This window comes from Xiphophorus couchianus, chromosome 5 (genome assembly GCF_001444195.1).
Source record: "Xiphophorus couchianus chromosome 5, X_couchianus-1.0, whole genome shotgun sequence".
NCBI classification, from domain to species: domain Eukaryota; kingdom Metazoa; phylum Chordata; class Actinopteri; order Cyprinodontiformes; family Poeciliidae; genus Xiphophorus; species Xiphophorus couchianus.
In genome coordinates, this window is record NC_040232.1 from 8592514 (window position 1) to 8617954 (window position 25441).

A 25441-nucleotide genomic window follows, 5' to 3' on the forward strand; every position below is an offset into this window, starting at 1 on the left:
TTGTGATCTGATGACAGCTCTCCGCTCATTTCAACGAAAACTTCAGGTGTATAAAGAAGATCTGCAAGGAGACTACACACACTTCCCAAAAGTGAAAGAACAGGTGCAGGGTCATAGAGATGTCTCCTCTTTTGTTGACTTTGTTGACAAGTTGATTGAAAACTTCAGCAAACGCTTTGATAGCTTCAGCATTGGAGAGGAGCTCACCCTCTTCATACAGAATCCATTTCTCATCACTGATGTCAGAGCATTCACAAATGATGTCACACATCACTTCAAGTGGGCAAACACTGGGCCTCTCCAGATGCAAATGATTGACCTCCAGGCAGATGTGGCCCTGAAAGAGCAGTTTGCAAGAACCGAATCTACCACATTCTGGCTCCAGATGGTTTCTGAGACAGCTTTCCCAGATCTGAAAAAAGTGGCCCTGTTTATCTTGACCATGTTCGGCTCCACATACAGCTGTGAGGCAGCGTTCTCTACAATGAACATAATAAAAACAAAATATCGTTCCAAGCTCACCAATGAGCATCTGCACATGTGCATGAGAATGGCCCTGACCTCCTTCAAGCCCAGATTTAAAATGTTGGCAGGGCAAGCCAAAGCTCAATTCTCACACTGAGCAAGGGAAATTGGGGGAAGACAGATGCAAGAGAAATCTGTAAGAGAAATAGTTCAGGTGTTTTGAGAGTTGTTTTGTTGAGCAGAAATATTGAGATTGTTCAAACAAAAGGAAACTGAAGCTGCTATTTTTTCTTAAGCACTTTCTTTATTTTTGAATACATAATTTAGTTATTTGTAATTTAAACTGCAGCCACACAATGTTATCCTGTGTTTCAGTGCTAATAAACTTCTTTGAAATTATTTTAACCTGTATTATTATTTTTTTTAACACCATGTATTCCGATATTGTCATACTGCAAATAGACGATATTGCGGACCTCTGCTTGAGGACATTTCTTTGAACTGGACCTCCTCACAGTTTTCTTGAATACCCCTGATTTAGGATTTTACCTCCATGTTAAAGTCGACTGAGACCAAAGTTGGACTCTTATAAATAAAACAGACTTTTATTAAGTAGATTTGTACAGTCATTAACGGAGAACTTCAATCACATTCATGTTGGGAATCTTTGCTGAAATTTAACTATACAGAAACAAAGGTGCTTGAAGATGATAATAAATTAGGATATTTTAAAAGACACAGAGGTCAATTAAAAATAAAATAGATGATTATTCTGGTGCGTAAAGGTTAACAGAAATGTTCGGATCAGAGAGCAGAGGTGTGGCTTTCATCGCTCTCGCTGTTACTGTGTTGTCTCACTCCCAGACTGTCTTTGTTTGACGTCCGGTTCTCATCAGGTCTTTCCCACTGAGCCGTGTCTTTGTCTTCTGCTCTGCGTTTATACGGATTCACAGGAAACTGAAACACAAACTGCTGGTCAGCCTCTCGTTTAAACTCTTGACTTGATCAAATATTTTAGTTAAACATCGTAAAGATCGAAGATTTATTTGTTTCTACCTGCAGACCGGGATTTGTGGAGGCTGCCTGGAAATTCATGTTCCTGAAATGCAACAAAACATCTCAGTTAAAAACATTTTTTCATTTATTTTGTTGTTTGTTTGATAGGAACAGATACAAGAACCAGATCAAGATACTCTGATGCCTGCATCACAGTGTACACAGTATAGCCACAGCTAATTTGCAACAGCCGTCCCTACAATACGACGGTGTATTTGGGTATTGTAGATAAAAAAGAAAAAAAGGAGCAAATTTCTGCTAAAAAAAACTAATAAATTTCCTAAAAAACCCCAGAAATTCTGAGATTGAAAAGTTGAAAATTTACCAGAAAGAACCCAGAAATTTTGAGATTAATCTAAAAATGTTTCTAGAAAAACTTATTCTGATTTTCTGAGTTTCATAAGTCAAAAATTTGCAAGAAAAATGTAAGAAATTCTTAGATTAATCTCAAAATTTTTTGAGAAAAAACATGAATATTTCTAAGTTTTAAAAGTCAAAACATTTTCCGCTTTTGAAACTCAGAAATTTCAAAAGTGAAAAGCTCAGCCCTTTCTGCTTGATTAAAAATCAACACAACATAGGCTTAACCTACTGACTATTGTTTGGGCTAATCTTGTAATAACTCGACGGCAAAAGGCGCTTAACATTACATTTATTTTACATAATTTGAACAGGGTGATGCTAAATCCATCCCACTACAGGAGTTTTTGGGCAGAATATATTTACAGACAAAGAAAGTTTTATCTTAACTGCAAAATGCATATATTTTTGTAAATTTTTTGTTTAATTACTACTATTTGCGATGCCGCATTAGGGCCATTGTAGACAGAAAAAAAGGAGTACATTTCCCACAAAAAAGTTTTTTCTAGAAAATCTTTTAGATTAATCTCAGAATTTCAGGTTTTTGCTGGAAATGTTCAACTTTTGGAGATCAGAAATTTACTTGTTTTGCTTGAAATCTTTTGAGATTAAGCTCAAACTTTTATTGTTTTTTGCTGGAGATTTTCAACTTTTGGAGCTCAGAAATTTGCTTGTTTTTTTCTGGAAATCGTTTTAGATTAATATATATATATATACAGTATATCCACAGTGTCCATAATATTGCATCGTAGCCGTTGTTTTTTCAGCCCATGGCTGTTTTTTTTTTTGAGTCAGTATGCTCCAGTTAATGATTAATCGATCACTAAATTAGTTAACGATTATTTCAATAATCTTTTCGTCACAATTAATCCTACTTACGTGTAACCTTCAGCTTTACGGTTGATGTCAAAGCTCTCTCTGTCAGATGCAGTTTGCTTCCTACTGGTCTTGACACTAATAGCAAACAAGAATCATTTAGATTTACCAGTTTGAGTCATTCACCGAACAAGAAACCACAAAGCAGTCTGAGGCTCACCTGATAAATAAAGCCAAGAAAACAATCAGTGCCATGAACGTCACGCCCAACAAAACCCCCAGAACGATGACTATAGTCTGGTCTGACGAACTCCCTGAGCTGGAGCTCTGAGAGTTTGTCTCTACATCAAAATCAATCTCGTTCCCAAACATCACGGCCAGCTCCGCTTTCACCTTTTCAGACTCGCTCTGCAGCTTCCTGGTAAATCAAACAGACAAGTTAAAACTTTAAAGGGGACCTATTATGCAAAACTTATATTTTTCACGTTTTTAAAATTCCATTTGAATTTCTACTGCTACTAAAAACAAACCAAGAAGTAAAAAAAAACACCCAGCCATTTTTTGGCAAAACATCACAGTCTGCCACCTAGCAACCCACGCTGAGCTCCAAGATGTTCGGTCAGTTGGTTTTATCGCTTTATGTGCTGTACAATGGCTGCTGGAAAAGGGAAGTGTTTTGTTGCTGGCTTGTCATCCAAAAACCACTTTTTGCATTCTTGTTGCTTGTATAGGAGGCTCTACTTCTGCTTTTCAAAGATGTTTGCAGCCACTTTTATGTGCAAATGGAAACCTTGAGTTGTAAGGCGAGGCCAGCAGCTTATTTGAATTTAAAGTGACAAGAGGCTCTAAAACATCTCAGAATAGTCAGAACTGAGGAGACTAAAATCTGATTATCTAAGAATAATTTTGTTTAAAAAATTGTATTGCACATGTATAGCCCAAATACCTATCCTAATCTGGTCAAGGAAACAATGTAACATCTAAAATGTTACATCACATTTACTATGTTCCAAAAGGTTGCATGTTTGAATCAAAAATTAAACTCCTACTTTGCGACTTCTTGAGGTTCAACAGCTCCATCATTATCAAGAGCGACGAAGCTGACCAACGTCTTGACCGATGCCCTCAGCATTCGGCTTTCTTCTCCACCAGAGATCCACACCTGGATTATGTTCACCTTCCAGCCCAGAGTTTTACCTAAAGCCCTGAGAGACAACAAACCTGCGATATGACAACAAGAATGGATGAAATAAATCAGAAAATAAACAGAACTTTATTCATGAACGTACTCCTCCAGCTCTGGAATCTTCCTCTCCACAATGTTAGCCGGCTGATTTATAGAGATGGTCGTCACGTCGCTGCTGCTGGCGCTGCCCTGAACCACAACCTGCGACAGGAAAGGAGGATTGAAAGCGATTCAGGTCACGCTGCAAGAGTCATGCGGATGTATAACAATGCAAACAAACAGAATAGTGACAAAATATGTAGCAGTAAAAGTGCATTCCTCTGCCACAAGTAACGTCGTTTTGCAGTATTTCCATCTTACCATCATCTTCTCTTCCTCTTTAGTTCACGACTTGTTCTAAAAGGTTGACCCCAGATTCATAACCTCATCCACCTTCAGTACCTTTACTCTGTTCAGCTTCACTGTCATACTTACAGGATCTCCTCGCTTTCACTCACAATGCATCTTTTGTCAAAACATCCCACAGTACAATAATTTAATAGCTCAGTGATTGGTGAAATTGGTTACTGGTTAAAACGTAACAGGCTTGGTTGTTATTTGTTTGGGTTTTTAAAGATGCTTATTTGGTAGATAGTCCTGTAGATATCAGGAAACACGTAAAACCCCATTTGGCTGTTTAAATTTACCGTAAACATAGTTTGGTGGTGTATTTTGGTGTATATACAGGAGCTGCTGTTAAATGTATATTTTTGAGCTCTGGTAAAGGCAAATAGCCTTTTGAACTGTTTTGAAAATCATTCACATTTAGCAAGTCTGGCACAAAATGTCCAGGCTTGCAAAGACGGCAAACCAACCATCCATCCAGCCATTCAACCAACCACTAACCCTTTCATTTTGTCTTATGCACTATACTTCAAATGTGGAAAATGTCACTTTAAACCAATCAACCAACCAAAATTCAGTCTTCAGCACTTACTTTATGTGGCTGTAGCATAAAACCCTTAGGGACAGCCAAACAATCAACGGAAGTTCAGTCTTAAAGGTAAAAGGTAAAAGTAATTTTATTTATATAGCACATTTTCAGCAACAAGGCAATACAACGTGTTTACACTTAGTCACTTACCTCTCCTCTGGGTGTAACATGAACCCTTTGGGGATCTGTAGAATTCACCTAACGAAACAACAACTAGCCAACCAACCAACCGACTGACCGACCGACCCGGTCACTCAGTCTTAGGCACTATGCCTCAAACGTGGCTGTTTGAGGTGAAGGCTACTGATGCCCTTGGGCATCAGTAGCCTTCACCTCCAATGAGTCAACCAGCCAACCAATCCCTTCATGCAGTCGTAGGAAATATGCCTCAAATGTTGCACGACTACGGATCACGGGGATCAGTAGCCTTCAACCAGCCAACCAACCAACCATTATGCCTCAAATGTGTCTGTGGCATAAAGCTCCTGAGGATCAGCCTTCACCTCCAACCAACCAACCAACCAACCAACCAACCAACCAACCAACCAACCAACCAACCCCTTCACTCAGACTTAGGCGCTATATTTCAAATGTCCCTGTGGCATAAAGCCTTGGGGATCAGTAATATTCATGTTCAACCAAACAACCAACATTAAGTTTTTACCTTTACTGTGGTTGTAGCAGAAAGTCCATGGGGATCTGTGGCCTTCACCTCCATTGTGACGGTTTTTCCACCCAGATCTGCTGCTGACACCACAAACAGCAGACCTGAAGTCGACTCCATGTCAAAGGAGGAGCTTTCTCCTGACAGACTGTAGACCAGCTCACTGTTGTCTCCAACATCTGGGTCCGAGGCCTGAGGGTGGGCAGAAAGACAGACAGAAAGCTCCTTAATGGTGCTTTAGAATATACATTCTAATGAAGCTAATTTTTCAGATAAAAGTATCTTTTGAAAATAACAACTTTTAAGCAGGCATTAAACACACTTTTAAACAAACCCAGATTTCTGTATTGATCTGATTTAATGCTCTAAAGTCATGTTTTAATGAGCTTTAAGTGGTAAATCATCAAAACTAACAGAAATTAAAGCTTAAAAACATCAGTCTGTGTGTAATTAATCTATATAATGTGCTAAATAGCAGACTGCTGCATCCTTGGTGCACAAAGGAGCGTTATAATAGATCCTTCCTCCCAGAAGCTCTTAGACTATAACCACCACTAGGCCCAACAAACTCAATGAGTGTTTACATCCCTCAGGGTATTTACACATTTTCTTCACTTTTATGTAGTCTGATGGTTTTAATGATAAATTTCTGATAATTATTGAGTCGGTAAGTAATATTTAATTCTCTTTCAGAGAAGGGATAGGATTAAATAAGTGTTCTTCACACTAATTTTCAAATGGGTAAAAGTGCTAAGCTATTTATTTTGTTCTTGGCTCATGTTTTCTCTTGTCCTTCTGATATACAGTATCTGGATCAGAGCTGTTGGGAAATTGTCATACTTAAAAATGCAACCTGGTTGTAATGTGTGGTTAGATACAGAAACAACACCTTGACAGCTGTTTGGTGTAATAGTACAATCCAATGTTATTATATATAATCCACAGCAGATCCAGAAAATTACAACGCAAGATTGGTTCATTCTTGGTCCCTTAGTGTTGAAACAAATTAGTATTGATTGTTTTTAAAAACCTGTTTGTGTCATGATCCATGTTCTGTCCTGTCCATGCTGTGCGTTAACACTCATTCAGTTCACCTGCCGCGCCTGCTGATTGCTTGCCTGTTCCACCTGGTCCCTGCCCTACTTAAACTCCTCTCAGCCTCTGCCTCCTTGCCAGATTATCGACAGCCACGAGCCAGTAGTGATCCAGCGTTTCCTTATAAGCCTTCAGCGTTTCTTCGACCCTTTTCTGCCCACGAATTGACCCCTCCTGCCAAGCCCTCCTCGGATACCTACTGTTCTGGATTTCTGGACCCTGACCCAAGCTTCGCCCCACGACCATCGACTATTGCCTGCCCCTCAAGCTAAGTTTGCTCCCTCCAATCTTCTGTGTATGACCTCTGCCTGGATAACCGTCTTAGTCTCTTCCTGGATTCTCTGCTCCACCCGTCCATTGCACTACAGGTCAGTTATGCCGAACATTTCAAAGTTACCCCTCCCCTATCAGTGCATCACCAGCCTTCTCTCCTCTCTTCTCAGTGCTGTGTTGGATGACCACATCCTGAACCGCACCAATAGCTGAAAATTTAATTAAACCTTTTTCCTTTGCAACTCTTGTGTGTGGTTGAATTTCCGGGTCCCCACCCAGTGCCTTTACAGTTTGAAATAAATAAGTAAAATGAAACGTAGTCTGTTGTTGTTTAGCCACAACTGTAGATGCAATTTTTAAAAATAACTTTTACTAACTGTATAGTATTATCTCTTATGCTGTAAATTTACCCTTGTTGAACAGTTTCTTATTCTTATTTTCTGCTTGTAGAATTTTTTTACCTGAGGGTTGTGGTTTGTTATTCTTAGGTTGTTCACAATATTTGGTGTTATAGAAACGATAAGCTTCCTTCACATTCCTGAAAATGTGACTGCAGATTGTTGACACATTAACCACTTTAATGGTGGGAAGGTTTCAGGTCAAAGTACACATCCATATGTTTATGGCCTTTACAGTAACTGTTCCTGCAATCTCACTGGGTGGAGAAAACATGTTCAGAAGCACATTTCCCAACCAGTTGATAGGAGCTGAGTGTGTTTACCTTCACTTGGATGACTGGGGTTTTGTACGGGACGATGCTGAACACAGAGCCTTCATAATTATCCAAGGAGAACTCTGGAGGCTCGTTTACGTCCTCCACCTGAATTCTGACCTGAGAGATGCAAAAAGTTGATTTTGTTTGTATGAAAGCAACAATAAAGAGAGTTTGTGATGATAGCTGTGTGATGTTGCTGTTACCAGCGCCACTGCTGATGTGGGAGGCGTCCGCGTGTCCACAGCCTCCACATCCAGGATGTACCACTCCTGCTCCTCCTTGTCCAGCTCTTTTGTAGAAAAGATGGTACCACTGCTGTCGATGGAGAACAGATCTTCGTGTGTTCTCAGTCCATAGGAAACCTCGTACAGGTCGCTTCCTGCGAAGGCGCTGACCTGCCCCACAGTGACCCCCGAATTCTCGTTCTCTTTCAGGCTGAAGTCGTAGGAGGAGTTCAGGAACGCCACGCCTTCAGAACTGGCGATCCTGATGTTCACCACCACACGAGCTGCACAGATACCGTCAGTCAGCCTTATAATATTCACACGTTGCATTGGTATAATCATTACATTTGTGATCAAGTTAAATGCTTAAACATGATACAAATAATCACTTAGCTTTCTGAGAAGCAATCTTTTTTTGGAAGGGGATTATGGCCACGGGAAAAAAAATCTGACTTTAAGGGATTTTCATTTCGACCTCAATCACGAAAGTGTTTTGAAAATCTTTGACAATCCCACACACTCCTGAATGACCATCAAGTCCCTATCTTGACAAAAAAAACAACTATAATATCATATTATGAACAAATCAACCACCAACAATAATTTAACAAGTCAAAACAATTTAAGGAGCTGGATAGTAAATGGTCATGTTTTATTTAGTTCCCCCAACTGCTAGGGTTTAATTGGGAACACAAGCGTAGAGTGAGAAAACTTTCCATAAGCAGAAGGTAGACATCAGGGTTTTTTCATAATAGCAATGAACAACTCATTTTAATGCAGCACTTCAGTATCGGAAATTACATTTTATTTAGCACTTTAGAATTGCTAAGTTGTCACTTTTCTAACTTCCTACAGCAGATGGTTGTACTGCAGTCTTAATGCTACGAAGTACAACAAGTATAGATTCAGTTTCAACTGTTTTGGTGCAGCTAAAAACAGTTCGGCCTGTTTGCTTATAATAAGAATTTATGTTTTTTTTTGCTGATTTAAAGTTACTGCTGGGATAAGCCGTTATATCCTCTGTGCACCATGAGGTGTGTGAGTACCACTATCTGATCCTGGCTATTTTAATCCTCAAATAGCCAGGATCACACTGGTCACAGATTTTGATGGCCAATAATGGATGGTAACAATCCGTGACCTTCTGCTGCCTCTTCACTGGGTAAAATTCAGGATGTCTGCGGCCGCAGCACCACTATTACATACAAAAATAAGAAAACATTAAGCAATATTCTGACCTGTGGTGCTGAGCGGAGGCTCGCCGTGATCTGTGGCCTCAGCCGTCAGAACCAGTGTGGTGTCTTCTTTTACATCAGCAAGGTCAGAGGTCAGCGTCACTTCTCCTGTTTCGCTGTCTAAGGCCAAATGTGGCGAATGTCCTTCCGAGAAACTGAAACCAGAAATTATGAGAAAAGCTGCCTGATTAGTTGATTTGTTTAATTTGAGACAAGAATATTTTAAATAAATTAGTGTGTTTAAGTGATTGAAATACAGGGATTTCATAAGCATAAACACCAGTTTAAATCTTCCACCATTCGTTATGATAATAGTGCAAACTTTATTTTATTTGAATTGTATGTGACAAACCAACATAAAGAAGTACATAGTTGTCCAATGGACGACAAATACGAGGGTTTCAACATTTTTTAAAGATAAAACCCTAAAAATGCAACATGGATTTTGTACTTATTGAGGTATTACTTTGCAGAAACACTATCTGCAGTAGTTAAGTCTTCAGTGGTGTGTCTCTACCAGCTTTATATGTCAAGACATTGAAGTTTTTCCCCAATCTCTTTTGCAAAATAGCTCAAACTCAATTATATTGGATAGATTGTGTCAATTTTCAGCCTTGGCAAAGATTCTCAATTTGATTTTACAAAGTATTTTCCTTTGTGAAAAACAAAAAAGATCCTATTATATCAACTTTGTCTGTTACTATAAATCTCTGTAAACTATAGTTTGTGGTTGTAATGCGAGTTTTGAGCGAACCTGTAGCTGATAAGCGAGTTGTTTCCATAGTCTTTGTCGGTGGCTCTCAGAGTCAGCAGCAGCTTCCCCTTCTCTGCGTCTTTCACCAGGATGCTGGTTTCATAGCTGCTGGAGCTGAACTCGGGTTTGTTGTCATTGAGGTCCATGATGCTCACTCTGATGGTGGTGATGTTCTAGAGCGCAAGATTTGACTTAAAACATTGTTTTGCAAACAAATGTGCAGAAAAAAGTTGCTTTAAAGGGGACCTATTATGTAAAATTCACATTTTGCATGTTTTTGTTCATTCATTTAGGTCTCGGCTGTTTCTAATAACAGCCCAAGTGCTTTAAAAAACACAACCAGTGGTTTTATATCATGTTTTTTGTGTCTGGAAAATGAGCCGTTTCAATTTGGGACATTATGCGTTGCACAATGGCTGCTGGAAGAGACAAGTGTTTTGTCGTTGACCTACCACCTAGAAACCACTTTCTGGATTCTTGTTGGTTGTGCAGGAGGCTCTACTTATGCTCTTCTAAGATGTACGTTTGCATAACTACGCATCTGTCTGCAGCTATTCTTATGTGTAAGTGTAAATGTTGAGATAGTGGGTGTGGCCAGAAGCAGCTTGTCTGGATTGAAAGTGACAAGATGCCATAAAATGACTCATTCTGATAGGAGCTCAAAATAGGCAGAACTGACCAGATTAAAATCTCATTACTTTAAAAAGATTGTAAGCAAAAAATGTCAAAAACATGTTTTGTATGGGCCATGTATCATACAAAACATGTTCAAGGAGGCATAATAAGTCACTTTTATGCACTATTAGATTTAATAAATTCTCTAAATTATTCCTACTACTCTCTGTAATAAAACCAAATACTAAAGAGATTTAAAGGGAAGTAAAAAGGTTAGTTGCAGCTTTGTTTCACCTCTCTCTGTGGGCTGCCTCTGTCTGAAGCCTGCAGAACCAGGTTATAGGTTTCCATGTTTTCCCGATCCAAAGAACCAACAACCAACAGCATCCCATCCTGCAAAACAAACATGACTTTAAGATCCACACAGCAAAACTCAGTCAGTTCACTATTAGGGAAGATAATGATGCTGGTTTTACTTCACTAAATATGAACCAAACTTTTATGGCTCACCTCTCTGAAACTGAAAATGGGGTGAGGTGGACTGAGTGAGAGGGTGACCTCTCCATTCAGACCGATATCTGCGTCTGTGGGCTGGATGATGAAAATTTCTTCGGGGTTTTCCGCTGAATATTCGCCCTCCAGGATCTCCAAGGGGTAGGGGATGTTCGGGAACTGAGGGGTGTTGTCGTTATAGTCCAGGACGGTGATGTTGAGCTGAGCCGTGGCGCTCAGGCCGTCGGTGGGCTGATCCACAGCTACAACCTGAAACAGGAAGGATTTACAGCTTAAAACACAACAAACAATAAATCAATTAATCACACGATAAATTAAAATGAGCACAATAATTTCCATTTGGACAACAAAGAGTTGCTGCATTTTATATTGTTGAAAAGCTGCCATTTTAAGAAACGCTGGAAACATTTGACACCCAGTACGAAGTAGTTAGTCTGCAATTTTGGTTACAGAGACTTCATAACCCATTTTAATTATTGTTGTTTTGTTTGTTTTCTTGGTTATTTTGGATTTTTAACATGTTTTCCTGTTCCAGTGTTAAATGTTCTTTAGAAATTAACACTTTTTGGATCTTTGAGTGAATGTACTCACATTATTATGCCATTATTATTATATTAGTTGAAAATGGTCTCATAATGATAATATTATTGTTTATTGCAATAATTTCTAAGACAATTGGGCGTCCTCATATCTCACTCTAAAATTTACTGTGACCTATTTTTGCTCCAAAGATAATAAAAAAATAAATGTTTGAGTTGTTGAGATATATTGACTTGTAAATATTTAACTTTATGTTTATCAGCATTGTTAGGTACAACAAACAATAACAGGTTAGGTTTAGGTTAGGTAACAAACGGCTAACGATAGCCAAGCACTTTATGGATATAAAGCCGTCTGTGATAAACATTCCTCTGTTCTTCATCCAAACAGGGCGGGGAAACGTCAATCTCTAACTGTTGTTTATGTCCTGTTGCATAAACAACAGCGTCTGTTGCTGCAATCAACTCAGATATCATGTGGAAAATGACGTCAATTTTCTGGAACAAAAAAAACCCACTTCATCTGAACTACATGTTAATGTAGTTTAGATATATACGTACAGAGTTGGTTGGTTAATCCAAAACCTAACCTCTGAGATCTAAAATGGTGTATTAGGGCTATTTTAGATTAAAAAAAGAGGAGTCAATTTCCACCAAAAAACTGAGAAATGTTGAGAATAATCTCAGACATTTCCTAGAAAAAACAAGAAGATTTCTGAGTTTGAAAAGTGGAAAATTTGCAAGAAGAAAACTAAAAAATTTCATTGTTCTCTGAAATTTTCAAGAAGAAAACGTGGAAATCTTTGAGTTTCAAAAGTCAAAGGTTTGCGGGAGAAATTTACTCCTCCTTTTCTTCTCTATTTACAATAGCCCTGAAACGCCGTCGTAGATTTATGACGTGACGTTGCAGCCAAGTTCTACTTTTCAAATGCTTTGGATTCACCAACCAACTCTGTCGTTTGGAGCCCTGGAGCAAACCGGTGTGCAAACATAATGCTATAAAAGGAGGAAATTTACCATGACCTCAGAGAATAAATGGTTGCTAAATATTTGAAGCACATCATCCTGCTGTGAAAAACAATATATAAATCACAACATTAAAAAAGAAGATTGAAAAAAGTGAGATCAAACCATGCAACGCTGAGAGAAATGATAAAAACCAAAACCTCCATCTGAGAAACATACGTTTTTCCCACAACACAAACAGCAAAACCAAAACACAGAAAATATAATCATGTTGGACAGAATGACACCTGCTTACCTGCAGCATGTAGCTGTCCTTCGTCTCTCTGTCCAAAGTTTTGTCTTTCTTTAGTGAAACTACTCCTTGATTGTTAATGTCAAAAGTATCACTGGTGTAAACGAAGTGGCCATTGGAGAATCCGTCCTGCACAGGAAGAAATGTTTGTTAAATAACCAAGATGGACCAGAGCAAAGCATAGAGCATTTTTTTAAATTGTAAAGGTAATAAATACCTTCACACTTTCTTAGCTGTAACTGTCACACAGTGAATGTTTTTGTAAAGTCTTTTTTTGCCTTAAGTTTGCAAAGTACACAGGATTTATCGTAACATTCATGTCCTGTGCCTTACCTCATCTATATCAGTGACCTCCAGTGTGAGGATGGATGCACCGCTGGCCAGGTTCTCAGAGATCGCCTCATCGTAGCGCTCCTTGCTGAACTTTGGAGGGTTGTTGTTGACATCCTTCACCTTCACCACCACAGATCCATTACCGACCAGAGAGGGCGACCCTCCATCTGACGCCTGAATGCTCAGGGTGAACTCTTTGACCTCGCTGTAGTTCAGAGGTTGGGCTAGCCTCAGGATCCCGCTGGAGGCCTCCAGCTGAAAAACTGCAGGCTCAGACGACGGACTCTGCTCTGAGATGCTGTAGGTGACTCTCTCATTCGCTCCTTCATCCGGATCTTCAGCTGACAGCCTCAGGAGGCTCGTACCCACTGCCTCGGTTTCGGAGACTTCCACCTGGTACTCCGGTTGTGAGAACTTCGGGGCGTTATCGTTGATGTCGGTTACTTGGAGCGCCAGCGTGGCGGTGGCGGACCTGGCAGGGCAACCCTGATCTTCAGCCTCCACCAGCAGCTCGTACGCCGCTGTGGTCTCCCTGTCGAGCGCACCAGCCAGGCTCACCATCCCGGACACTGGGTCGATGAAGAACCGCCCCTCCCCTCCTCTCAGGGAGTATCTGATCTCCTTGTTGAAGCCGCTGTCTTTGTCTGTGGCTACGACTTCAGTAATGTTGGATCCCACCTCTGTGTCCTCTGGGACAGACTTTGAGACAGAACTGGAGGCGAAAATGGGGCTGTTGTCGTTGATGTCAGTGACCTGAACCTCAACGACTGCTGTGTCAGTGGTGGCGCCGTCGCTGATGGAGATTCCCACTGAGTAGTTGTGTGGGCCGTCATCGTGGTTAAGCTTCACTGTGGTTTTGACTTCACCAGTTTGGGAGATGGAGAACTTATCAGCTTCTGTTGTAACTTGAAGGGTCACGGGTTCAGAAGAAAGTGCAAGGAAGTTCACCTGAAACCAACGAGGAAACAATTAGGAGGCTAAACTGATTTTACTTTTGCAAAAAACCTGCAAAAAATACTCATAGTTCTGGATTAATTTCATCAATAAATTTTATGCATTTTGTTGCGATTTTATGTGATATTAGAGCATAAATGTGAAGCAGAAGGAAAATTATGCATTACTCACATTTTTTTTGTTTTTTTTCTAAAAAATTTTGGACTTTTCAAACTAAGAAATTTTCTTGTTTTTATTTTTTGTCCAGAAATTTTTTGAGAATTTTTGGCTGAAATTTACTCCCTTTTTTTTCTATCTGCTGTGGTCCTAATTCAGCGTCGTAAAAATCCAGTTAAACCATATTTCAATGTTTATTTCTTTTCATTGTGATTTAATCATATGCTATTTTTATTATTACAATGAAACACAAAATAAAAATAAAAAAAAAACTCCCTCGTTTCAGTGTCAAGCATAACTCCGCCCCCAGACAAATCTTGGAAAATGTAGCCAAAGTGGGCGGAGTCAGGAAGTGCTAAGGGACGTGGCCAAGTGTGAGGGTAAGTGGAGGGTCAGGATGAAGGAAATTATTTTTGTCCTAGCAACGTTGTCGCCACTTTTTGGACCCGAATAGCTAGTAGTTTAGTGACTGTTTTGTGTTATTGTGTAATTTTGAGTGAGATGGTTTTGTACACCAAAACGTTTGCAGTAGTATGTAACCTACCTTCACAATCAGAGCTCCTGGTTCCTGCTCCTCTTCTACGGCGCCTTGGTAGAGTTTTTGTAGAAACTGAGGATTCGAGTTACCTGGAGCGTGAACGATCACCTGTGCTGCGGTGGAACGGGATATGGTACCTCCTGAAGGAGAAGTGGACATAAACAGAAATGTTATGTAATGTTTGTTCTAGAAAATATTTTACATTTTTACATTTTTACATTTTACATTTACATCAATGGATTGATTTCCATTTTTATCATCATGCCTCTTCTGAGCAAATAGATTTTTAAAGTAAAAAAACGCAGGGAGGCAGAAAGTCTTCCTGTCATCAGGAAAGCGTTCTGACCCAGAAATAAACTGTTTCATAAATCTACGGTCACATGATTTACAACTAGCTGGAATAACAGTTTTATGACCTCTATAAATTGGATAAGATGTTAAAGTACGAGGTACTTGTGCTGAAAGATATAGTTTGAAGGATAAGTATCTTTTAGTCCTAAGATCTCCTCTTCTCATTTCTCTACTTTATTTCCTCTATAAGGCTTGTTTCGCGAACGATTAAGAAAAAATGTGTGTCCACTCGACAGAATACAGCACAACAGAAACGCTGCAGTAAGTATGCCAGGCCAGTGGGTGGTGCATGTTTATTATTTGTGAGAGTGAAGCACATGTGGGTTACAAAAAAGATGCGTCTCAACATGTACAAACTGGAACACAACGGAGCATTAGGGCCATTGTAAAACAAACAAAAAAAGGTAAATATAAGTAAAAAAAAAAAATCTGAAATTTTGAGAAAAATGTAAAATATTTTCTAGAACAAAATGTGAATTTTTCTGAGTTTCGAAAGTTAAAAAATGTTTGACTTTTGAAACTGAGAAATTTGTATGTTTGTTCATATTGAGCATTGTTCAAGGAGGCCAGTCTACAAATAAGCACAATGTTGCTTTGTAGCTGGCATGATGCAAAAAAGAGTTTCCATTGTAATTAAAAAAAAATCTTCATACAGCTGAAAAACCAGCTCATCCTAGCACAAAAACGTTTTTTATAATGAAAAACGTGATATTTTTCAAAATTGGCATGTTTTCATTGAGTAAGCCTTTCACAATAATCAATTAATCAATTAATCTCATTAATTAAAATGAGTGATAATTTCCATTCTGATTACTTATATTTTTTGAATTGTGTTTACAGAAACAGCATAATGATTATTTATGACTTCGGTTTAAGTTGTTGCAATTTCCGTTTTATTTATCGTCTTTGGTTGTTGTGTTTTACTTTGGATATCTAATTTATCTTCCAGTTCCAGCGTAAAATGTTCTCTATAAAATCATAATTTATTAGTGTTTGAGAGGATGAACTTGCATTAGCATTCAATATCAATATATTATTTGAAAATGGTGGCAAAATAACAATATTATCGTTTATTGCAATAATTACTGGAACAATTTATCATCCAGCTAAATAAGTTATTGTGAGAGGCCCACTATTAAGCAAATTTATTTTTGTAATTCCAATTTTATGGTCAGTGAAAACACAGATAATATCTCCTTCATATCTACTTCAGTATGTGTAGCTTCCTGTTCTCACTGTTCTTCACTATTTCCTTTAATTACTCTGCCTGTTTCCTGTTCCTCGCTCCATGTTTGAGTCTTCCAGCAGTCAGAAGTTTTCTTTTGTTGACTTTCCTTTCCTTGCATATATATCTGCACTTTGGTTCTCCATTAAACACCAAACATGTCACTTAATTGTTGGAGCTGATTGGTTTAATTCATACAGGATGCTCCAGAAAATAATAACCTACCGTCTCTGGCAGTGATGTAGAGAGGGAACTCCAGCACTTGATTTTCCTCCAGAGGAATCATTTTAGCCAGACTGATCTCGCCGGTGCTAGCATCGATGGAAAAGTATCCGTCATTGTTCCCGAAAGTGATGGAATATTGGATCTCCCCGTTCTTTCCATCATCTGGATCCTCTGCCTCAACCTGTAAAGCCAACAACAAACTCATCAGTGTGTAATTTATCAAATGTTCAGTTATTATTTATGATAAATAAATCATAAATCCCTTACTCACCTTGACAACCAGCATTCCTACTGTCTGATTTTTAAACACCTGTCCTTCATACATGCTGCTGGTGAATGTTGGGCTGTTGTCGTTCTCATCCTGGAGGTTAACGGTGACTTGAGCTGTTGTAATTTGATTGGGAGCATCTCTCTCCTTTGCTTCGATCTTCAAATTGGGAAAAAAAAAACAATACAGATACATTGTATTCACCCCTGATCACGAGCTAAAACTAAACGCCACAATTTAGGGTTTATAAATCTTAAGTATTATTGTCTAGTTTCTAGTGCCAATTTTTTAGTACTAGGGCTGGGCAATAAATCAATAACAGTATTTACAGTATAGAGACAGATACATGATCAATATCAGAAGATAATACGTCCAACGTTCAATTATTTCACTGAACTCCAACCCAGAACAGCAAAGCATTCTGGGGGATGTAGGAAATGCTTCAGCCGCTCAACCTCTCGTGGCCAGCTAAGCAAGGTGGAATCAACTAACTCACTTACTCTTTGGTTGCTTAGCAACTCACTCACTCTTTGGTTACCTAGCAACAAACTGTCGAGTAACTTGTGCAGCAGCAGTTTCAGGTTTCACCACTGTTCCTCATAGCTGCTTAAAAATGAAAAGCAATGGCGTGGTGTTAAGAGAGCAAATTAGTACAACAGCTCGAGAGGAAACTGTGATAAAACAGGAAGAGTCACGCCACAAGTTTGGCAGTAGTAAAACAAAATCAAATCAATAATTATTGATATCAACCGATATGAAATATGGTATGTGTTTCAGCGATATTGTCCAGTTATACTTAGTACACTTTAAATAAGACAAAACTAACTCACAAGTAACTTTGCAGCAAGAAATGGGAGATTTTTCAAGTAAAATAATTGCTAAATATTGATAAAGAGTGCCGGTTCTATTGGCAGATTATTTCACTCAGAACAAGAAATTTTTCCCATGTTGTAAGTGAAATAATTTGCCATTGGAACTAGCACTTTTTAATCTACATTACTAAATTATTGACTTAAAGCAGCTCCTATATCTTGCTGAAAAAGTCTCTGTAAGTTAGTTTAGTCCTATTTAAACCAGACAAAAATACTTAGTAAGATTCTGTGTTTTTGCAGTGTAATTTATGTAAAATTCTCTTCACCTGGAATACAAATGTCTCGGTGACCTCTCGGTCCAGAACCTCAGGGTTTATGACTCGGACCGTCCCATCAGGGCTGATGGAGAAGGAGGTTGATTCTGGGAGAATTTGCAGGGTTCCCACGAATCCTCCCTGTGGAACAATTGACAAGATCAGAAGAGAAACGAAATCACATACTTTGCATCTATCTGTGTTAGGTTTTTAGATAACTACAAATATAAATATTAAAGATTAGGAGACTTTAAGGACTGTGAGAATCTAGGTCTGCTCTCAGAATGTGTGTGTTATGTGTAAGATGTTTGGAGCAGCAGGAAGCAAGCCGACAGATGGCCAGGAGATAAGAGCTGACACCTAGCAGGAGAGCGGATCAAAGACTAAGGGTCAAAATTTTATGACCTAGAGGGACACGAGAACTGAAGTTTATGACCCAGAAAATCTCGGGAACTGGAAATGCAGAATGGCACTATTGTTTAAGTAGTGACTTGTGACTGACTCTGTGTTGACAGCTGTGTTTTCTGTTTGCAGCACCTTCTATGCAAATGATTTGTAACTTAAACCACGCCTCAATGTAATAACTATGCAATTGCAAAGGAGCACGTTAGAACTGGTCCAGAGACAGAAATAAGAAGATGTCCCTGGGCAGAGTTCTCCGTTCAATTGTAAGAAATTTAACAGTCTCCCTGTGTTCTTATTTTTGTCCAGCAAGAATGTCAGGTTATAGATCTGACAATGTGATTTAGAGTAAAACCCAGTTGTTCTGTCAGTAAAGTCCACCTGGTCCTTATCCGTGACGGCAGCTTTGAACACGACGGTGTTAGCGGGGGAGTTTTCCAGAAGGGAGACGTTGTAGCTCGACTGATCAAACTCTGGAGCGTTGTCGTTCACATCTTCCACCGTGACGGACACGACAGCATCAGCGGTCTTCAGAGGGTCGTCTGTCTGGGCCGCCTGCAGACACACGATCATCTTTCATACAGACTGACCTCAAAGTTACAGTGTCATGGTTTTCTCAACTAGTGATATATTTTTATTCCATATAAACTAGGGATGCACGATATACTGACAGCAACATCGCTATCGGCTGATATTGGTAATTTTTTAACATATCGGTATTGGGACATAAGTAAAACTGGGTCGATATTAACAACTGACATCTACTTCCATCTTGTTCCAGTCTGTTTCTGGTAGCTTTTTTTCCCCCAAAAGTGTGAAAACAGTAGAAAAAATTTATATAATATCGGTAAATATCGATTATCAGTCAAAACGATTACATTAATATCGGCCCAAATTTTTATATTAGTGCATCCCTAATACATAGTTGAAAGCAGAAGTTTACACTCACTCAAAAAAACACTAAATCTCACCAAATGTTCTAGTTACTAGAGCAAATATTTTAGTACACTTGGAATAAAACAAAACTAACTTACAAGTAACTTTTCAGCAAGATATAGAAGCTTGTTTTAAGTAAATAATTTTTTAATATTGATCAGAAAGTTCTAGTTCCACTGCAGATTATTTCAGAGTTCAAATGCAGCGGAAATGTATGTAAACAATTTTAGAGACATTAATAAACAAATATCCGACATATTTTTTTCTCATTATTGCGGAATTTGACAAATAGAAATAATTTTGGTAATTCTAACTGACCTAAAACAAGAGAAGTTTGCTCTGATGTAACTTCAGAAAGAGTATTTGTGTCATTTTCTTTGGTTTATGTAAACTTCTGTCTTCAGCTGTACACTCGTAATATCGCTAATGATGTTCGAGTTTTCTTCATTTTCTTCCAGAGGATGGGAATAAACGATAATACCTTGATGCTGACAGAGATTTCACTGTTGTCCAATTCCTCCCTGTCAAACGATGTCACCACAGACAGAGCTCCGGTGTTGGAGTCGATGTTGAAGTTTGCTTGGTACTCGGCAGGAGAGACTGAACAAATTTATATGACTGATTAATAACAGTTTCTGTTTTATGGTAAACATGTCTGAACTGCAGGTTTTACCACAGCAGGGTTTTCTGTACCTGAACTGATGCTGTATTTTATCGTCATGTTGATTCCAGTGTCTCCATCTTGGGCCTTTATTGGTTCTGGTTTTATTTCACTGAGAACTCCGTCCTAAAACACAGTCAGTCTGTTCTTCAGAGCAAATCTTTCAGTTTGAAATAAATTTGTACTGTACACACAAAATATCAGGTAAAACTCACATAACCACTAAATGAGACTCACCTGGTTCTCTGGAATAACAGCCTGATAGAGACTGTGGCTGAAAAAGGGATTTAAGTTATCAAAGTCTTCTACAATGATCTCAACTGAGGTTGTGTCACTGTTTCCACCACTGTCCTGCAACAACAGGAACAAAGAAAGGGATGGCATATTTATGATGGAGCTAAATAAATCAGAGTGTCTAAATATGTTTTGTCTCTGTGTTTTCTTACCATGGCAGTGACAATAAAATTGTAATTTGGTACTACGTTGTAGTTCAGACGTCTCATTAAGGTAAACGCCCCAGAGTTTGTTAAGGAAAAGTCTGCTGTTTCTGGAGTCTAGAAGGAGAACGATGACATCAACATTCAGTGATATGCAGAACATTTGTAGAAAACCAAAATATACTCAACTTTTAATACACTTAATAGGCTTAATTATCATAAAATTAGAATGGAAAATACAATGATTTGGTAGTAAAAGGCATGTTTTCAAGTCTATAGAGCCATAAAACACTAATCACTGCAAAGAAGTTAGTGTCAAATGTTTGTGCAGCAAAAAGTTTTAATTCCTGGCATTACATTTTAATAAAAAGTTTCCAAAGGTCATCAGAGATCAACTTGAACCCCAACATTAACAAAATCAAACGATTACATTTGTGCAGCTACGAATAATGTAGCACAGCTGGTGTCAACCTCACCAGATTTTCTTAAATACTTTTCTCACTTGTAAAGAGTAGTCGACTTAAATAGTTATTGTTATTTAACTTTCAGAGTTCTTACATAGGTGTATGTCAGGAGGTTGAATGCAGGTGTGCTGTCTGCATCCACAGCTGTCACTCGCAGAACCTCCGTGTTCACAGCATGAATCTGGAAAATAACAATATACCATCATCACTGTATACCAAGAGACACAACCATTCAATTAGTCTCCAAAATTTAAACAGATTTAGCTCATGAATGAGATTTTAGATAAGAAAGACTGCAGCACAAACTGAAAAAAGTGTCAAGTCTAGTATTTAAAAAGATGAGTTATTTGAGGCCAAGATGGACAAGAATGAGGGAAAGTTTTTAAACTTTTTAATAATCAATACTGTTTAGTATGTAGATGTTTTTCTTTGAGTAAGTTTCTTTTCTGTCTCCTTGATACTTGGAAAAACAGATCCATCTTATGCACAGAGAAACGATCATATCTTTCCACTTACAGACAGATTTTTAAAAAACTTCTTCCTAATGAAGTAAAAATGTTACCAAATATTTTTGTCAAGTTTCTAGTTAAATATCTTAGTACACTTCAAAAATGACAAAGCTAACTTGAAGTAACTTTTTAGCAAAGTGCAGATGTTTGAGTTATGTAAAAAGTACTTGATATTAATTTAAAAAGTACTAGATCCACTGGCAGATTATTTCACTTAAAACATGTAAAAAATATCTTGTTATACATGAAATACTTTGCCAGTGAAACTAGTATTTTTCAGATCAATATCAAGGAATTATGGACTTTAAACGAACTCCAATTTCTTGTTGAAAAATTACTTGTAAGCTACTTTTGTTAGCACCAGAAACTAAGATAAGGTAAGATTTTGTGGTTTTGCAGTGAAGCTCATTATCCTGAGCATGCAAATGGTGACTGTGGAAAGGAATGATTCCTTTTAACAGAAAGGAACTTTAAGCACAATATTTTTGGATTTCTTTAAGGCAGCATGTTTTAAAATTATGCTAAATTGTTTAATCCTGGTATGAAAAGGTGAAGAGAGGACAGAGAGATTGGATGGCTTCTATTTATTTGAGAAAGGCTGAAGAGTGAAACAGAAAGTTGGAGATTTATTTTGACATTGAATAATTCGTCACCATCAATTTTATTTCTGCTAATCACCTGATTCCTTGATGTTGCAGATGGTTTACTGTTCCTTTCCAAGAGATCGACTTACCTCTGAAATAGTTTGAGAATAAAACCTCTTCTCAAATACTGGACTGTTGTCATTGATATCACTGATTATCAGCCTGCGGGAGTTTTTATACTGTAAAAATAAAAACAGAAAGTGACGCGTTTTAGTTGTTATTCATTCAGTTTGCGATGTTTGCTCGATAATTTTGGAATTTCACCCACCTTATTAGCATTGCCACAGACTATACTGTAGTACAAAACTCTATCAGTCTGCAACACAAAAACACAGCGGACTTTAGTTCTGCTGCGACATGTTAGCATAAATGAAGTTGAACAACTCAGTGAAGAAAAAATGTGAATTAAACACAAATATTCAGCAAACAAATTCAGGTACAATAAAGTGGGGGAGCTTACCGTAGTGAGGACGTCGGCGTCGAGCGGCTTCTGGGTGCGAACAGTCGCTGTGGTTTCCCCTGGTGTGAAGCTCAACTCCACAAACTGAAGATGCTCAGGAAAAAGGTCCGACTCCAGTGTCACACTAGTACCAGCTGGGATACCGGACACCAACTCCACATCACCTGCAGCAGCAAAAAATTATCTGATAAACTTAAATTACCTCATGAATTCATTAATTCCAGTTATCAATAAATGATCTATTTGTGTAACAGGATAGAGAAAAGGCATGCTCAACGGAGGAAGTCAGTGTTAATTGATCTATTTCTAATCTTAATTAAATGAATTGTTTTTATCATACTACCTGTATATCCTTCATCCACAGCACCCAGATTTACAACGCCAGACGATGAACCACAGTTTATGGTGGTGTTACCTGCAGAAACAGAATTAACTTTAAGGAAATCTGCAGAATGACATCATTCATGTTTTTTAGCAATTTTCTGAGAGGAAAAATTGCTATAATAATAATAATAATCTATTGCACAGATCCAAGATTCTTTATTGTCATAATATATATGCTACTAAAGTCTTATGAATTACTGGAAATACTGATAACAATCCAATAATAATAATCTAATGATCAGAGTTGGGTAGTAACTGGTCACATTTACTCATTTATATTTACTTGAGTAAAGTTTTGGAATAAATGTCTGAATATGAGTCTTTTTACTACGCTGTATATATCTTTACATAACTGTATATTTTTTAGTTCCAGTAATATATTTTTTTCAACTGCATGAATAGATAATAATAAAACTATGCTCATGGGAGGATTAAACAGATTGTTTTCTAAAAGACAGTAGATATGTTGAGTGAAAACATTTGAAGCGTATAAAATCCTTCTCTCAAACTTAAAAAGTAAGCTCTTGATATTTGGCATTTTAATTTCTGCATGCACTGCCATAAACTCTGTGATGAAATCTGAGTAATTTGTTGGACATATGGAAGAGAAACTGTTAACAAAACTATCAATCTTCTCAAGCAGATGTAGATCCGACACCAACATTCACCTTGGAATTGATATCGATATTTAAACGCCCAGCCCTAATAAAAATATGAAATTCAGTTGTCAAGGTCCCTGATTAGACACATACAAGATATGCTAAGAGTCATAAATAAATAAAATAAATCATAAAACTAAGAACAATGAAGGCACTGACAGTGATAATAAACATAGATGACTTCTGCATATAAAAAGTTAATTTGTACAATCACCTTACTTCACCAGAAGGTGGCGACATTGCCAATATTAATTACATTCAAATGGAAAAGAAGAAGATCGCGAACATCCACAAAGAAATCCTATGTAAAGGATCCTCTGAAAACTATTTTACTGTGACATCATTTATTTAGTGAGCTGACATTTTAAATGGAAACAGATTCGGGAAAAAGTGAAATGGAGAAGAAATAAATATTCCTCCATCGTTATTTGGAGTGGGGAACTCAAAAATAAAGACAATTATGCGTCTGTGTTAGCTTTCTGAACAAAATCTCTGCATATTCAGGCCAAATACACAGCCAAAACTACTTTTTGGTGCTTACTTTTGTCACGATAAACTATTATTTATTTTATTCAGCCATACTTTGATGCACAATATCTAACCTGAATTCATCAGCTTACATTGAACTGCATAATAAATAATAATAGTAATAAAAAAACACTATAAAAAATAATAAAAATTTGTCACAACAGGCAAGGAATCAACCTTTGAGACCTTTCAGACCAAGAACAGGAATAAGCAACCCAAGAACGTTCTCAAGCTGTTCATCCCTGATCTATACTTTACAAAACAAGAGGATTTTTTTTAATTCACAAAAATAGTGTTTCAACTCTGCTAAATCCCCATGCTAGCAAGGCAGCACCCCTAGTATTTTGCTATGTTAATGTACAGCTGGGACAAGTAATTTATTCTGAGCTCAGAATTTATGACCTCCAGCTGATATGCTAAAACCAGATGTTTACATGCTCTGTAAAAAACAGTTTCTGTCTCACTGACAATAAATTACATTGTTTTCTTGTTTTAGATTAGTTAAGCTCACCAATCCTTTTTCCCCTTTTGTTAAGTCTCAGAATGAGAGAATTTCTTCAAAACTGTATGAATTCATAAAACTGGCTGTGATCATAAAATCAAGACAATACCATCCCAAACTCCAAAGACACCATAACCACTTGAAATTGTTCTGGTTTTATCAAATGTTTCTTACAAAAATAGAACTTGAATTTGTAAAAATATTTAACTTTGTTTTAGAAGTTGTTCATTTACCCAAGCTGTAATTTGGATATTTTTATGTTCTTTCTCGGTTGTGATGGGCTTGAAGTTGGATTGTAGGTTTTGGTTTTTGAGGCTACACCAAAAGAAAATGATGAAAATGAAATATTAAAGTTTTTGGTGAAAATGTTGAACATACAGAGACAGTAATACAAGTGGAGGGTGTGGATTTTGAACCATGGACCCAACAGATAAGGAGCGACATCTTCTCTTCAGAGCTGAAGCGTACTAAACTAAAAGATCGTTCTCTTATTCTAGAAAAAAACAAACTGATCAAACATCTCAGAGCGCTCTCTGAGAGTGGATAATTTATCGTAAGAACTAAATTTAAATAGTAGAGGTTCATATTTTCTACAACAAAACTGCTTTATTACACAGTGGGCTCTGGTTTCCTGCTTACAGAAGAACATATTCCACCTGTACTCACCTACTGGACTTCCAGTAACGACATGGATCCAAACAGAGACAACTAGAGCGACGCATGTCCGACTCCAACCAGCGCCGTCCATGTTGGTCCGGTTGTGTTTCCCCAGTGAACTGAACTGATCAGCTGAACCACAGGCGCTATGGACGATATGCAGTTCCCCTCACCCTCCTTCCCACCAATCATCTTTTATGACCGGCTGTAAAATGTTGCAGTGATGTTGGACAGTATCAAAGATCAAGGAACACAGAGTTTAATCTCCCCTGAACAGAGTT

The 25441-nt window shown here is 37.9% G+C and overlaps 1 protein-coding gene across 1 annotated transcript; it reads right to left on the bottom strand.

Moving 5' to 3' along the window:
- Window positions 1–1049: 1049 nt before the first annotated feature.
- Window positions 1050–25306, bottom strand: LOC114145321 (cadherin-23). Its single transcript, XM_028018824.1, has 30 exons — window positions 25170–25306; window positions 22774–22845; window positions 22431–22594; window positions 22239–22286; window positions 22060–22149; window positions 20912–20998; window positions 20363–20470; window positions 20154–20267; window positions 19949–20042; window positions 19737–19855; window positions 18701–18874; window positions 17930–18058; window positions 16795–16950; window positions 16524–16704; window positions 14729–14862; window positions 13075–14022; window positions 12745–12870; window positions 10942–11193; window positions 10726–10824; window positions 9817–9989; window positions 9066–9217; window positions 7807–8111; window positions 7610–7720; window positions 5521–5712; window positions 3987–4084; window positions 3747–3902; window positions 2918–3115; window positions 2761–2835; window positions 1522–1564; window positions 1050–1422 (listed from the first exon to the last, which is right to left on the bottom strand). The coding sequence occupies exons 1-30, from the start codon at window positions 25249–25251 to the stop codon at window positions 1270–1272; spliced, it is 4833 nt and encodes a 1610-aa protein (XP_027874625.1). The 5' UTR covers window positions 25252–25306; the 3' UTR covers window positions 1050–1269.
- Between the last annotated feature and the right edge of the window lie 135 nt (window positions 25307–25441).